The sequence below is a fragment of the Colletotrichum destructivum genome, chromosome 1, assembly GCF_034447905.1.
Source record: "Colletotrichum destructivum chromosome 1, complete sequence".
Classification (NCBI taxonomy): Eukaryota; Fungi; Ascomycota; class Sordariomycetes; order Glomerellales; family Glomerellaceae; genus Colletotrichum; species Colletotrichum destructivum.
This window is the reverse complement of record NC_085896.1, coordinates 6152283-6167750: the sequence shown is the minus strand read 5'-3', so window position 1 is coordinate 6167750 and position 15468 is coordinate 6152283. Positions and strand designations below refer to the sequence as shown.

The 15468-nt window shown below is 52.6% G+C and overlaps 1 protein-coding gene across 1 annotated transcript; it reads left to right on the top strand.

Moving 5' to 3' along the window:
* Positions 1-6656: 6656 nt before the first annotated feature.
* On the top strand, positions 6657-7902 carry CDEST_01864 (uncharacterized protein; the record flags this gene model as incomplete). The annotated part of the gene is made up of 2 exons (XM_062918023.1): positions 6657-6875; positions 6943-7902. 2 exons carry the CDS (start codon positions 6657-6659, stop codon positions 7900-7902), a joined length of 1179 nt encoding a protein of 392 aa, XP_062774074.1.
* Between the last annotated feature and the right edge of the window lie 7566 nt (positions 7903-15468).

The window sequence follows — 15468 nt, the reverse complement described above, 5'->3', positions numbered from 1 at the left end:
CAGTGCACCTAACGCATGCATGGAATGCCTCAATGTCAGGAGGAGCACGTAACGTCACATACCCACTTTCCGACCACCCCCCCATTCCGACCACCCAAAAAAGAGGGCATTCCCACCAACACCAGTGTGTTCAATTAACTATTAACTGCACCTAGATGCCACCACAATACAGCTTTCAGCTTCACTAGGTAAATCAGACTCGCTGGATCCATCTGTAATATCCTCTTTTTCGCCAGCCTCAATTTGGGCCTTCTGGATGTCCTTGATGTTGGCGAACTTGGTGTTTGGATCCAGCTGAACTGCCCTCCTTTTTCTTGCTGCAGTATTGGCAACCTGGGACTGCAGAAGCTCCAGCTTGTGCTGGGCAGTTGCCAACTGATAAGCCTGCTCACTGAAGCCTTTTTTTACCTTCCTGAATAGGAGGCGTTGAGTAGAAGCGTGATTTTCCAGCTCTGTGAATAGCTTCAGTTGGCCAGCCAGATCCTTCATCTTCTTTGGCGTTGACCACAACTTCCCTCTCGCCTAATTTTTCTTGGCATCCGCTGTTAGTGAATCAGGTGATGAACCACTAGAATCCTTAACAGCCGAAAACTCTTCACTTCTCTGCTCCGGAGCCCTTCCGCGATGGCCTCACAGCCTCCGGCGGGCATCGGACCGCTGCCGGCCTCACCGGCCGGCCCCGATCGGGGCTCTGGGCCACCTCCAGAGCCAACCTCTCCATCAAGGGCTAAACGCCGCCGCAATACCGAGACTCAGCCACTCCGGCCCAGCCTCGCGGGAAACCAGCCTAACACCTTCAACCCAGCTCCCCCAACGGCAAAGGGGCCTCCGATTTCAACTCCAGCCACTGGTAGGACCGCCACTGGCTCTGTCTTGTCCGCCCTGGACGAGGAGGCCAGGCACTATGAGGCCCGCAAGGACGTCTTCTTAACCATCGCGCAATCTGTTGATAATGTCGTCTCCAGCTTTGAGGGCCCCAGGAAGCAGATCGCGAAAGAGGCTACGGCCTATGTGATCCAAGCCCTAAAGAAGCTCATCAACAAGGAACATGCTCCGACACTGACCCGGAGCTGGGCCGCCGTCACGGCCTCGGCACCAGGTACAGCTCCAGACCCCCACCGGGCTCCGACCCGCCCGCAGGCCAGACCCCAGACAAAATCCCAGGCCCAACCCCAGCCCCAACCCCAGCCGAAAGAGGACCTCCGGGTCTTCGCCCGCATCTCGGAGGAGGGCCTGTCGGCTGCCCGAAAGAACGCCCCTTTTGCCCTCCGCCAGACAGTTTGCCGGACCTTTGGCCTCCAACTGGCAGATATCCCTCACATCTACCACATTGCGACCGGATACTCACTGAGGCCATCAAACAAGCAGATCCAGCAAGGCCTCCTCGCGGACAAGCAAAAACTAGCGGCCTGCTTAGGGGCTTACAAGATAGAGACTCCTATAAAGTGGTTTACCTACGTCGTCCCGCGCTGCCCAGCCAAACTGTGGAGCGTTGACGGGGACGCCCTGGACCCAGCCACCTTGATCGAGGACGAGGTCTTTGCCCAGACAAGACTGAAGCCCACCCGGGCCCGGCAATCCCGCCTTGGGCCGAACCCCATTACGAACGAAGTCTCTTGGGTCATCTCATTCCTAACAGAGGTACAGCCCTTCAGACTGTTCAACCAAAGTAGCAGGTCCCAACTCATTCAGAAGAGGAAGACGCTCATCAGACACGACCCCGGCTGCCAGGGCTACCACTCAAACAGCTACTGCAACCGACAGCCGCTCTGCAACAACTGCAGCAGACCTACAGACTCGCACGAGACTGGGCCCTGTACAGCTAAACCGAAGTGTGCGAACTGTTGCGGCCCGTTCCAGGCTAGCCACAAGAATTGTCCAGCTAGGCCTATGACGATGAACGGCATCCCTGCCCTCCTAGTCCGGAAGGAGCGGGCCCGGATCCGCAAAGTTGGACAGAAGGTCTATGACGCCCTCTATGAGGCCAGTCTAAGCGCCTCTCGGAGCAGCACCCAACAGCCTGGGGACCTCCCCCCCTCCGACCAGGACCAACCGCCCGGCTCCAAGCGGCCACGCACAAGGACACCTTCCGAGAGCTCAATTATGTGCCTCGGGGACAGGGACACCGATAGTAGCAGCACGAGTGAGGATGAGCCTGAGGACGCCGAGGGTCCTCCCCAGACTAACCAGACTAACCGCGCTATCCTACCTCTCTTGAGCAGGAGTCAGAGGGTAGCTCAGAAACCGGATTACAACGTTGCTAATGCCTACACCCACCTGGAACTCGACTCGGAGACGTAGGCCGAAGCAGGCCTCTCCGCAGGTGCTACGTATAGCTCAGTGCAACGTAGGGAAGCAGTCGCCAGCACACACAGCTTTCCTGGAGCTCTGCTGGGCTGAGCTGATCGACATTGTACTGGTCCAGGAACCCTGGATAGGCTATGTTGACAAAATGCAAATCAACACACATCCAGGTTTTGACTCCTACGTCCCAGTGGACTTCTGGAAGGACAGGGAAACCAGACCTAGGGTCATGACCTACATACGGAAAGGGATGAAGGGGAAGGCCCAGCAGCAGAGGCCCGTCCAGACAAGGGACATCCTATGGATCACAGTTGACAACGCAACTACTGTGGTTAACGTATACAGACAACCAGGAGACCCACAATCTCACACAACCACAACCCTACTAGAATACAGGCCGCCAGAAAGAGTCCTTGTAGCAGGGGACCTCAACGCTCATCATTACTCCTGGGAGCCTGGATCGAGGAACAGGAACAGAGGGGGCGACATAGCAGACTGGGCAGATAGCCACGGCCTGGCACTCATCGGCGAGACAGGGACTGCGACCCATGCCCAAGGCCATGTACTCGATCTTACCTTCTCAAACATTCCCCTCGCACACGCAGTGGTCAGCCCACACCTGCACCCAGGGGCCGATCATCAAGCAATTATCGCAACGATCCCGCTTCAAAAGCACCGACAACAACAGACAGACCAACCACAGTCACTATCAGTCGCAGACTCGGCCCTACCCCGGTTTAGAGACCTGATCAGAGCAGGAGCCTCAGTCTTACCTACTCTGCAGGACGAACCTACCCCTGCCGAGTTGGACACCCAAGCGGAACGACTAGCCGACCTTCTCTCCACGGCTGTCCAGGCTGTAGGAAAGAAACGAGGTAAGCATGGGAAAGGGGCCCCTTGGTGGACGGAGGAGTGCGCAGAAGCCCACCGAACGTACCGCGAGGCCTGCTGCCGACAAGCCCAAGAACTAGAGCAGACCCCACGCCTTGCTACCCTCGAAGAGCAGAAGGCCTTCTTGAGTACAGTCAGGAAAGCTAAGCGGGCCTACTGGGCTGCTAAGATCGAAGGAGTTACCTCGGACCAAGACCTCTACAAGATTATGGGCTGGCGAAAGGCTAGCCTAGGGGTAAGAGCCCCCCCTCTGGTAGTGGAGGGTCAGACGATCAACGACACTCAGGGTAAAGCCCAAGCACTCCGAAGAGCCCTCCTACAGAGGTTCAGTGCCCAGGATGACCTGCCCGGAGACCCGTTCGACGTCCCTACGGTCTCTCGACGACGGGTACCTTGGCAGGATGCCATCAGTAGAGAAGAGCTGAGGGAGGCTACCCTGACAAGGACCACGACCCCTGGCATCGACGGGATCACAACCCGGCTGCTTCGGGCTTGCTGGGACCTTATATCTGATCCTGTCAGACAACTGTTCCAAGCTTGCATACAAACGGGCTACTTCCCCCAGCCTTTCCGCAGAGCGGAGGTCGCTATGATCCAGAAGGCAGGGAAAACAGACTTTTCAAAAGCCGGATCTTGGCGGCCAATAGCCCTACTATCTTGTCTTGGGAAAGGTCTCGAGAGGCTGATAGCCAGAAGAATGTCCTACCTTACCATCCTAGAAGGGGTGACCAGCCCACAACAAATAGGGGCTCTACTTGGCAGGTCAGCGGTTGACCTAACCACCTGCCTCGCCCACGACATCGAAATGGCCCTTGACAAAGGGCTCACAGCTACATTGGTGACGATGGACGTCCAAGGGGCTTTTGACTCTGTCCTTCGGAACCGGCTGATTGTCCGGCTACGCCAACAAGGCTGGCCTCACAGCCTGGCCAAACTGATATTCCACTTTGCTTCAAACCGAACAGCCAGAGTCAGGCTGGAGGACGCAACAACAGAGGACTTCCCGCTGGCTTGCGGGCTGCCCCAGGGCTCCCCGCTGTCTCCTATTCTTTTCCTGCTTTACATCGCAGACATCTTAGCAGAAGACCCGAAGCTTCGGTTCGGGTACGCAGACGACATCGGCCTTCTGGCTATGGGCCCCTCCCTTGAGAGTAATGCTGCGACCCTCGGCCAGGAGATCACACGCATTCTCGACTGGGGAACGGAGAACAAGGTCGCTTTTGACCCAAAGAAGTCCGAGGCTATCCACTTCACAAGGAAACATAATCAGCAAAGAGATCTGCCAGAGATCAAGGCGAGACACCTTAGAATCGTAGCATCAACGAAGCCCATCCGTTGGCTAGGGGTCTGGTTCGACAAGAGGCTTTCTTTCCGACACCATGTTGAAACAAAGCTGGCTGCGGCGACGAAGGCGGCCCAACATCTTAGACACCTGACAAACACAAAAGGCGGGCTCCCGGCCGCTGCTGTACGCAAGGCTGTGATCTCCTGCGTCCTGCCAATCGCTCTCTACGGGGCCGAGACCTGGTATGGAGGCATGACCAAGCCAGCCCCTGGCAGAGCCATCGATACCGGCCGCAATGTTTCTCTCCCGACAGATGAAGTCAGTACAGGCCAGAAGGGTCTTGCAATCAAGCTCGAAAGGGTCATCACGACGGCAGCAAGGGCTATCCTGCCGGCCTGGAAAACAACTCCAACACGCAGCCTCCTTAGGGATGCTGGACTACCACCAAGCAAGGTGGCTCTGGAAGGAGTCCGCCTCCGCTTCGCAGCACGTCTAAAGAAGGTTGATCCACAACACCCTCTTGTCCCGAGGCTCTCCCAACGAGGGCGGCAGCAGACGAAGCTCCAACGGACTGCAGACCTTGCACCAAAATGCCCGAGACCAGCACTCATCCAACCGCAGTACCTCCCAGGCTCACAAGACCTGATAGTCCTGCAGACTAAGAAAGAGGCAGCCAAAGCTTTCCAGGCCTGGCTAAATACCGTACCAGACAGCCACATGGTTGTCTTTTCAGATGGCTCCAAAGCGACGAACGGAGCCACAGGATATGGGTTTGTCATCTACCGCAGCAACAGGCGCGTGGCCCAGGGCTGCGGCCGACTCGGTCTAGCAGAGGTGTTCGACGCTGAGGCTGAAGGGGCGAGGATAGGACTCCGGCGGGCCCTCTTAACCTCCCAAGGCCAACCCATACACATCTGCATCGACAACACCAGTGTCATCCAAGGAATACGGGGCGAGGCCCCAGACTCCTCGCAAGCAGCGGTGCTCGAGATCCAAGCTGCTGCTAGGATATACAGCATCCACACCCACTGGGCGCCAGGACACCAGGGGATTAAGGGCAATGAAGAGGCGGACCGGCTAGCCAAGGAGGGCACAGCGCTGCCGGTCCCTCTAGGCCAACTAGCTACGCTCTCCGGGATCAAACGGCTTGGCAGAGAGAGATTACGAAACCAGTACAGACAGTGGTGGGGTAAAGAGGCGACCGAACGGTACACCCAGCTTGGACTGAGGCTACACTTCTCCTGCCCTCCCGAACTCGCCCTACCACGGAGCACCCTTCACCACCTCTTAGCGGCCCGGTCGGGTCACGGGGACTTTGAACACTATCACCGACGCTTTAACCACACCGAAGCCTTGCTAACCTGCTCCTGCGGAGAGGCAAAAGACGTAGACCATCTGGTCTACTGCCCAGCGACCTTGGCGAGGAGGCAGCAGTGGCCCACCCTCTACCCAACTGGTCCGCTCGACCCCATAGGACCTATGGGATCCCTTGAACGATACTTCAAGGGACTAATGACTGACCCAAAAGGCTTTGAGGCCTTCCTCGGCGTGACAAACTTCTTCCGGAAGATCTGCCCACGCTACTAGGGAACGGGCTTCGGCACGGGGTCTAGACAGCCAACTCAACCCTCATAGGGAATAGACGGGAAGCAATGAATCTGGGGAACCAGCGGGAACCAGGGACAGATAGAAGGCATAGTAGCCATCAGGCAGGATTTGGAGGACGAAAGGAAGGGCGATGTATGAAGTGCATAGTCCTAGCCCACGGCTCTCCACGCCACATACCCCTCGGGAGGTCTGCGACAAGGGTTCCACCCTTGCCGCCATGGCGTTAAATACAACAACAACAACAACATTAGTGTCGAACGACGGCTAGATTCGCAAACACAAGAAAAAGCCATTTTCAGCTGTTTGGCTTGCGGTTGGCAGAGCACAAATCGGCTCAACATCAACAAAGCGCTGTGAAGTACGAGCCACAAGGGGGAATGTTGTTGATGAGAGTTCAAAGCGGCTCGCATCACACTGTACCACAGAGCTCGTAATGGCTTTCGTCCGAGAGATATGGTATTTGAGGGCGATACAGTCACATCACGACCTACAGTCTCGGCCGACGCAGCGATGGATCAGATCACATTCGTACTTAGATTATCTCAGATCAACTCAAAGTCACGAAGCCATGGCCCCTGTGGCGTCGGACGAGATCGTCTTTATACACGACAAAAAGGCTAAAGAGAAGGTCCGAAAATGTGGGGGAAGCGCGAAACGCAAAGCCGTGCAGCTGGGCAAGGGCGCCCGAGTGTTTTCGGCCGTCGTCCATTTCAACCCGACCTATGGAGAATTAGACGGGGCTGTGTACGTCCCTCAAGGCCAAAGCATTCCTGACGTGAACCAATTTGTAAGTCTTGGCAACAGACAACTCTTTTGGGGTTCGGACGGTTCGAACTGACGTAGGTCTGGACCAGCTGGCGGAACTCACCAACGGCATGCGCGGAATTGGAGGTCAACGTCGGGTCACACGCCGTCGACGGGGGAAGACTACCCCCGAGCCCAGTCAAACTACGGTGGAGGCGAGCGACAACAAGGTGGGGGAACTTACAGACAGTGCAACGGGAGCGGGCGATGCCAGCGCAGCCGAAGACGCAGAAGGGAATGAAATCACGAATGAAGGAACGAATGAAGTCACGAATGGAGATTCGGATGCTCCTCACGAGGTCGAGGCCATTGACAATGATGTTGCTGATGACTGCGGCATCGGGTTGGACGACCAGCAAGACGAGGCCCGTTGGGACCAAGACCCTACGAACCCAGCACAACAAAAGGAATCTAAAGAAACAGCACTATTCAATGAAGGTCTCAACGACAAAGTGGAGGACTTCGTCATGGTTGACACCGACACAACGGCCGAGACTAAAGCGGATGAGGAGGCCTCCTTCATCGCTTTGCTTGAGGTTGGCATGCATGATCTGTTTGAGGTGGAAGCCGAGACGACCAGTCGCCTTGATCTCACGGGCGGCGTGTGCCTGCCTGCCTCTGGGCCGGTCGACAACAGCGGGCAAGAAGAACGGCCGAACGCCACCATGTCTGGTTGGGAAAGTATGGAGGTGAAGAAGACAAAAGGCGACGCGGTGATGGAAAATACGGCGGAAGCCAACGAGGAAGCCCCTGGCCATGAGCCGAAAACCCAGAAGACGCCAACTGCTGCTGTTGCGCGCGATTTCCGGACTGCAAGAAACACACAAAAGATTCACCGCTTCTTTTGGCAAGTGTCGAAGCAGATTCGACTTGCAAGACGGCAGGGAGACTTTGACTTCGGGCATATCCGCCAGATCCGGCTCGGTGTCAGATCAGGTGGGGAAGGCCGAGCAACGGTTCAGAGTCGAGGAAACCGAAGTGTGAGGCCGAAATATGAGGCCAAAATGTGAGGCCGATTTGTGACACCAGAAAGAAACCGCGACTATGTGTCCATAGAATAACAAGTAATCAATAAGAAAAGACTAGAAGTCCGTACGTACAGTTATCGCCTTCACTAGTTCAACATTGACATGGTGTCAAAGCGAGAAGAAGCTGGCATCCTTGATTGAGCAACAAGAACGTCAAGGAAAAGACGAGGGCGACAACGGCAAGCGACCGGGGATCTTTCAAGTCCTCCAGCAGGTACTGATGCAACTGTGGCTTGCTAGGTATGATCGCCAGTGTTGCCGCCGCGTCAAATGTAGTCTTCGCATCGGGGCGGTCGGCGCTCTGGGCACCGGTTACAGCACTCCTACGCGTACCGCGTGCCGCCTTTGAGGACTAATTGCAACAAAGAAAAGACGGTATAGGGCTGTTTGAGGCTATTGAATTACAGTATCCCTCGGAACTAACTCTGTTTTTAAATATTACAGAAGAAATAGTCGACAAGAACTCTGCATTTACTACCCCTAAGCATGCATGCATACAACAGCGGGTCAAAACACCCCGAGAAGTAAGCTACGCAATACTTCACCTGCTACTTTATGTATCCGAGTGGAGAGCAGCTTTCAGATCTGCCTTCGAAAAACGAGGCCTAGTAACTTTCGAGATTGCCGGCCATTCTGTTATCTCAGTAGGTGCGTCTTGAGAGCAAGGGGCTGTTGGTTTTATATCGACTACCTTGCCAAGCCTCTTGACTGGGCAGAACCAGTACGGTCGTAAATATACTCTTTGCAGGCTTGAACATCGCTGAAAAAGCTCCAAGGCGTTGACGCTTTGTTCCTCATTAAGTATGGAATCGTCAATCCGCTCTAGGTAGTCGGCAAGGTCTTGACCTTGTAAAGGATACTGGCGGGGCACATATTGCTTGTTTGTAAGGGCAAGTGTCTGAAGCTTAGTGAGCTGCTGAATGGTAGAGACAAGATCCTGTATTCGAGGAGTATTAGCGAATGTGGTTTCTAGACGTCGAAGGGAAGAATTCATTACCGACACTCTTACTCCATTGAGTCCACCTCTTAGTAGGAGGTACTGAACGTTTGGAAACCGGTCCACCGCCTCTTGCACATCTCTCAAGGACCAGTCTCTTTTTTTTAGTTCCAATGTATCTAGCTTGGGGTGCAAAGAAAGTTCTTGAAGAACGCATGCCGGAACGCGAAAGCAGAAACTCAGTCTACTTGCGTTGGGAAACACTGTCGAAAAAGATTCAGGGGTTGTTTTTCCACAATACAAGACCGTCTTTACTTTAAGCAAAGCTCTTTTGCGGAGGACAGCGTAGAAAGGATCGATTAGAAACTCTCCACCGTAATTGAAGTCAAGCAAGAGTTCTTCGAGACCGATCATACGGCAAAGGACTTCGGCAAAGAGTGCTGATACCGCTACATTAGAGGGACCATCGGTAGCCTCCGGAGACTTTCGGATACGGATAGCAAGGAGTCTAGAGTATGGCTTAGTACTAATACTCGAAGGTCTCTATTTCTAATAATAGGGACTGTCAACGTTACCTGACTTCCGAAAGAATTTGTTTGTTCCGGTTAATAGACTGTAAGAAGTCATAGAATTGGCCCCTCTGAATGTAGACGCTAATCGATTTAAATATATACGGGATACACATGGATCGAGCAGGTTTGCTTGAAGCGGAGAAGTTTACTAGGCTCTCAAGGTCGTACTGCTCCCATAATTCGATAATGTCGAGTTTCAGCTCAAACGGTAGGTTTAAAATAGGGAACGACATCGAAGCAGTCGGAGGGACGGGGTTTGTCGGTGCAGGAGTTGAATCAAAGTTAAGCGCAGTCCGATTCGAAAGAATGATGGCATCGGCAGCATTATGCGTGAAAGGCTTCATTTTGAGTCTGGGAGCTAAAGCAACGGAATAAGCAGGAAAAGTGTGTAGCTCATCAGCTTTTGCGTCAACATGACCTAGAGGATTAAGTAGCACGTCCTCATAGCAATAGAGGCAGGCTATATATACTTGAAAGGTCGTTGCATGGAGGAAGGCAGAAGCGGGGCCAAGGTTCACAAATATAGAATTATTCAACATTAATAATATAATTTTGTACAGACAGTAGTGATCCTGACACCAATCGTGGCTCTGATGCACGGTCTGTTCCCTTAATCCGGACGCCAGACAAGTAACGAACCAGCATGCGGCAGCAAATATACGTAAACTGAAATTAGAAGTGATGTTCACTATCTCGACGGCGTAGATGTCGTCCATTGGGACCCCGGCTGGCTACGCAGCATAGTAGAGGGGAAGCGAAATGGCGGTGAGGGCATTTGTAAGGTGCGGATTTTATGCAGTTACCAGGATGGAAACCGTATTACACATCTAAATTAAGGGTGGTCATTGTTGAGAATAACCTCAAAGCGTTAGAACGAAAGACAGATCAGGCGAGTTGGTCGCTGGGCAATTACACGAGCGTCGCCGCCGCCAAAATCGGCACAACTAGTATTGCTTCCAGCCTATGGCGGCCTGGGTGCAGGTCGTCAGTTGCGGCTTTCACCCCAACTCGTGCAGAGATGCCCGAGAGTTAAAAACTTCGTTTGTGGTGTATGTGCAATATGCAACAACTCTTGTCCGAGAAACTCATGACAATATCCTTCTCATCGCTACACTGTTACAATGGGCACTTCTTACTCAAGACCTCCATTTTTAATTCCCATTGCTATGTCAACTCGCTTATGTCACTCCTCTGATGACCCTTATCAGCCTCATCGGCAGCGAATAAGGCCTCGAAAGTTTGAGCTTTATGTTGCCAAAGGTATGGTGAGGAAGCCTGTGCTCAAAGAACGTAGAGTTTGCACAACTCCGGAACAACACAGACCCATAGGAAACTCTGCCATGATGAAGCTGCCAGATTCTCGGCATAACAGACGATAGTACTAGAATACTTGAAACGTGTGCTTTTCGGAAGGCATAATACGACCATTACATCACTTAAAACAAGGTTTCAGAAGCTCAAGGAGAGAGGGAACCTCAGTTGGGAGAACAGGCCCTGCATCTACGGTACAACCGATGGTCGTCATATCCCCTCAGCAAGAGCTAAGTTGGGGTCTTACGTAAGCTAGAACGCGAGTGTTCACAGGCCTGGCGTTAGCGACCCTGATGTCCTCCCTCTCTTTCTTGCCTATTAGACACTGAAGACTGACGTGAACAAGTTTCAATGACATGAAAGTAGAGTAGCGATGACAAGAAAGGGGATGGCGAAGAAGATGCTCGGCTTTAGCTGACAGCATTCGCTTGCCCCGTTTCCTGAGACGCCCATTGTTGCATGGCATGAATAATGGAAGTATGTACCGTGGGAAAGTTGCCCTGTTGCACGAGCTTTGCTTGAGAATCAAGTTACTGAGGATAGCACCCGTAATTTCAACCTAGCCAAGGCCTTAGTACATGGCCGGAAACCTATTAAAACTGTTGGTATCACAGGCGTGATACCCGATCGGGTCATTTTTGGTGGAGCAGTAGGTCAATTCTGGTTGTATCTAGTTGCTCTAAGGGTTAAAAAGGGAGGAAGTTCGTGATACACGAACTGCCTTGGATTTAACCGCGAGAGTACGGTGATTACCCTATAATGCTATTGGCCAGGAATAGCCGGCAATCTCCTAGCATTCCTGGCTGGGGCTGGAAGTGGCTGGCGCCACTCCTGCGCCACTATACTCCTTGGGCTTCCGATGAGTTGTTCCAACACTGACAACTTTCTATTTTTGTCACTACCGTCGGAAATGCACAGTTGCGTCTCGATATCGAAGGACTGTAACACGTCGAAAAGCGATGTAGACAGATAATTCGCAAAGATCGCACAGATCGCTGATGGCGGAGGAACCGTGACGGTTTGTCAGGGTGGCCAGCGGAATATGCATATATGAGTGAGCAGAAAAGAGTGTCTTATTCGTACTAAAGAGTGGATGGGACCACCACAGGCTTGTGGGCCTAATGCTATCCTAATAACTGTTCCAGAGCTAGGGCCAGGTGGAAATGACAGGCTGGCCTGTTTAAGTACAGTCAGACCATCCTGGATGGGTTATGTCCATGACTCGCATAGAAGCATGCATGGATTCTGTCACACCCCCTCAGAGAGGCAACTGTTGAAGTTGTGTCTCTGGATAAAGCAGAGCTTTTGATAACTGACGATTAGCGAGAGCGACAGAAGGTAGGGTAATGTAGTGTTGAAGACCCAAGATTGGGATTTCCCTTGATCAAGTCGTGTGGTGTTGTGACCACTGCTGATCTGGTCTGCAGATCATCCTACCCAAGCATCTAAGCTGCCTGAGCTATCTCGGCTTCTCTGAGAGCCTTGACTTGTTGCTCAACGTTTGCCATACCTAGCTGGGCTAGAAATCGGCAGTGCTTCTGAGCTGGCAGTGCTTTGGTGAGTCCGTCTGCGACCATCTCATTGGTTTTGATCCAGTTGAAGTTGATGAGACCATCCCTGACTTCCTGACGAAGCCAAAGATTGCTGATATTGATATGACGAAGCTTGCTAGTCACTTGAGGTCTCTCGGTGGTGAGGAGTCTCAAGGTTGCTTGGTTGTCGCACTGGAGAGAGTAGTCACCATCAAGATCAAGCTGAAGTTGTTCGACTAGTCGGATAGTGGCCTTGTATTCCTTTGCAGCTTGCGTGAGGGCGACCAGCTCAGCCTCAGTACTCGAGGTAACAACGCGACGTTGCTTAGATGACCTCCAGCCAATAGGGCCACCAAACATCATCATCACGTACCCCTGGGTGCTCTTGCGAGTTGCGAGGTCGTCAGCAAAGGAGGCATCTGAGGCACAGAAGAGAGTTCCTGGTCCTTGAGAGTTGTATTCGATCGCGAGATAACGAGTATGATCGAGGTAGTCAAGGCAAGCGTCGGCTGCCTTCTTGTGCTTGGCTGATGGGTTGGTGAGGAATTCAGAGAGTCTGGATGAAGTTCTAGAGATGTCTGGTCTTCCAACGACTCCTGCATAGTTGAGGGATCCAATAAGTCGCTGATAGTGGTGGATTTCGGCTGGAGTTGCTTCCTGATCGTTAGGAGCTAGGTTGTCGACAGCCATTGGTGTCCCAGCTGGCTTCTTCCTCTTGTTCACTGCGAATTCGTCGCAGATCTTGGCAATGTAGTTGTCAAGGCTTAGCCAAAGCTTGCCAGCCTTGCGGTCTCTGATGACTCGTATGCCTAGAAAGATGTTCATTTCTCCTATGATCTTCATCTCGTAGATCTCTTGAAGTCCCTTGACGACTTGCTCGGCCATCTTTTTTGTTTTTCTTACGATAGATCACCGCAATATCGTCAACAAAGAAGAAGACTAGGACTCCCTTACCAATGAGGATACAGTCGTCCTCGTCAAGGGGAGCAAGTCCAAGTTTCTTGAGAGTATCAGAGAGGCTCTTCTGCCACAAAAGAGGGCTTCTCCTCAGACCATAGAGTGCCTTGCGAAGGATGAGGCAGGATCCCGGCCTGCTGTAGCCCGGAGGGAACCAGACATAAACCAGTTCATCAAGGGTAGCGTTAGTGAAGGCATTTACAGCATCAAGCTGCATCGTCTCTAGGTTGAAACGTGCCACAAGGGCCATGACGCTGCGAAACGATCTTCCAGCGAGTGTCGATGCGTAGGTTTCCAGCCCATTGAGTGGCTGAAGATCTCCTCTGACACAGATCCTTGCTTTGAATCGCTTGAGAAATCCATGCTTGTCGAATTTGTAGGTATATACCCATTTGAGAGGAAGAATTCGATGGATCTTCTGATTGACGTCTTCCAGTCTGGTAAGCTCGAAGGTGCCCTTCTTCCAGACTGTTCGATATTCCACGTTCATTGCTGCCAGCCACTTGGGCCAGAACTTGTGCTCTTTTGCTTCGGAGTATTTCTGGGGAGGTGAGGGGAGGTCTCTGCGATGAATTTGACCTAGATCATGAGCGAAGTCGTCCCATCTATCCTTTTCCTTGGCTGAATCGGTCAATTGGAAGAAGGAAGATCTGATTGATGAAGATCTATCCTTAAGTCGGCGAGAGGATCTTGTAGCTGCCTCTGGTTGATGATTGGTTTGACCAATTGGCGTTTCCCGATTGTAAATAGAGTTATTGCGACTTCCTCTTGGTCGTCCTTTTGGTCTCCCTGTACCTATAGTAGGAGGTGGAGCATCCGAAGAATCAGCGACGTGGATTGTTGACTCAGCGGTCGTTGCTGAGGATGATGATGAGGTGGAGGGCGAGCGATCCTGAATTGCAGTATCCGGAGTGGGTGACTCTTCATGGGTTGTTGACTCAGGAGTAGGAGGGTCCTGAATGAAAGGTTGATCTGAGTCTGAAGTTGTTTGTGGTAACAGTTGCTGAGTTACTGTCTCTTCTTTTGGGTCTGTATAGGTTAAAACATGCTCTTCCACCCCCTCAACTGAAGGAGTGTGTGACTCCTGAAGTTGTGTTCCTGGAGAACCAGTAGGAGTAGGCAGTTGAGGCTCTCGCTGTTGGTCGAAGCACTGTTCCCTGGCATCCCTTGGTCCAACTGCAGCAGCTGAATGATGCTGGAGATCTTCGTCATTCCACAGTCGTGAATCCATGGGGAGATCTTCACTCTGAGGATCAGGAATCGGAATCTCCAGGATAGAGAAGACCCTCTCTAGCTCCGTTCGATGAAGGAGACTGGTATCCTCCTGGCTGGGGTCGTATAGCTTCGTTTCGTCGAATGTGACATCTCTGGTCCTCATGACCTTGTTGATGGCTGGGACCCAGATGCGATAGATGTTGGTACTGTCATAACCACAGAGATACCCAACGTGGGCTCTAGGCTCGGTCTTGTTCGCCTTCTCTTTCCCTCTAAGGTATGTTGCAGTGAGCGGGTAGGCTTTGCAGCCGTATCGTCGTAGATGGGCAAGTTGAGGGAGCTCAGCTCTCTGATGAGTAGTCCAGGGCCTAGAGTTGAGCCAAGCATTGATCAATCCTTCTGGGGTTTGCCAAGCGTGCCTCTTGCGGGGCATTCTGTTGCTGAGGTAATTTGCAGCTCTCACAAGTTCAGGGGCTAATTCCTCTGGGAATCGTGATTGATATCGTAGGGCCCTGGTGATCTTGAAGAGAATCTCACCAGCCTTCTCTGCTGGATTTTGAGCCCCAGTATAGGCTGCAGATCGCTCAATAAGCTTGCCGTTATCTGCTGCCCACAAGTCGAAGGCATTTCGAAGAGCTGTTTCCCAATCAAGGCGAAGGATCGAGAGTTTGAAGTGGTATTGTTGCTCAAGAAATGTGGCCATCTGAATGATCGCCTGGAGTCCCTCCTTACGAGAATTGAGGAACCGGACCCATGTAAACCCACTCCATTCGTCCCTTACGAGCAGGACGATCTTCTCACCATTATAGGTCCTTCTCAGTGTGAAGAAGTCTATGGAGACGTAATCTCCTGGGGCGGTCGGATTGTGGTCAGGCCTCCTTCTTGAGACTTTACGAATCGCCTTGCCTGTGCTGCAAGCCTCGCATTCGATGGTTGTCACCCCCTGAATCTTGATTCCTCGGCTGGTCTTGAGCAGATGCTCAAGAGCTTTTGCACTTGGATGGCCGAGACGTTCGTGCCAGAT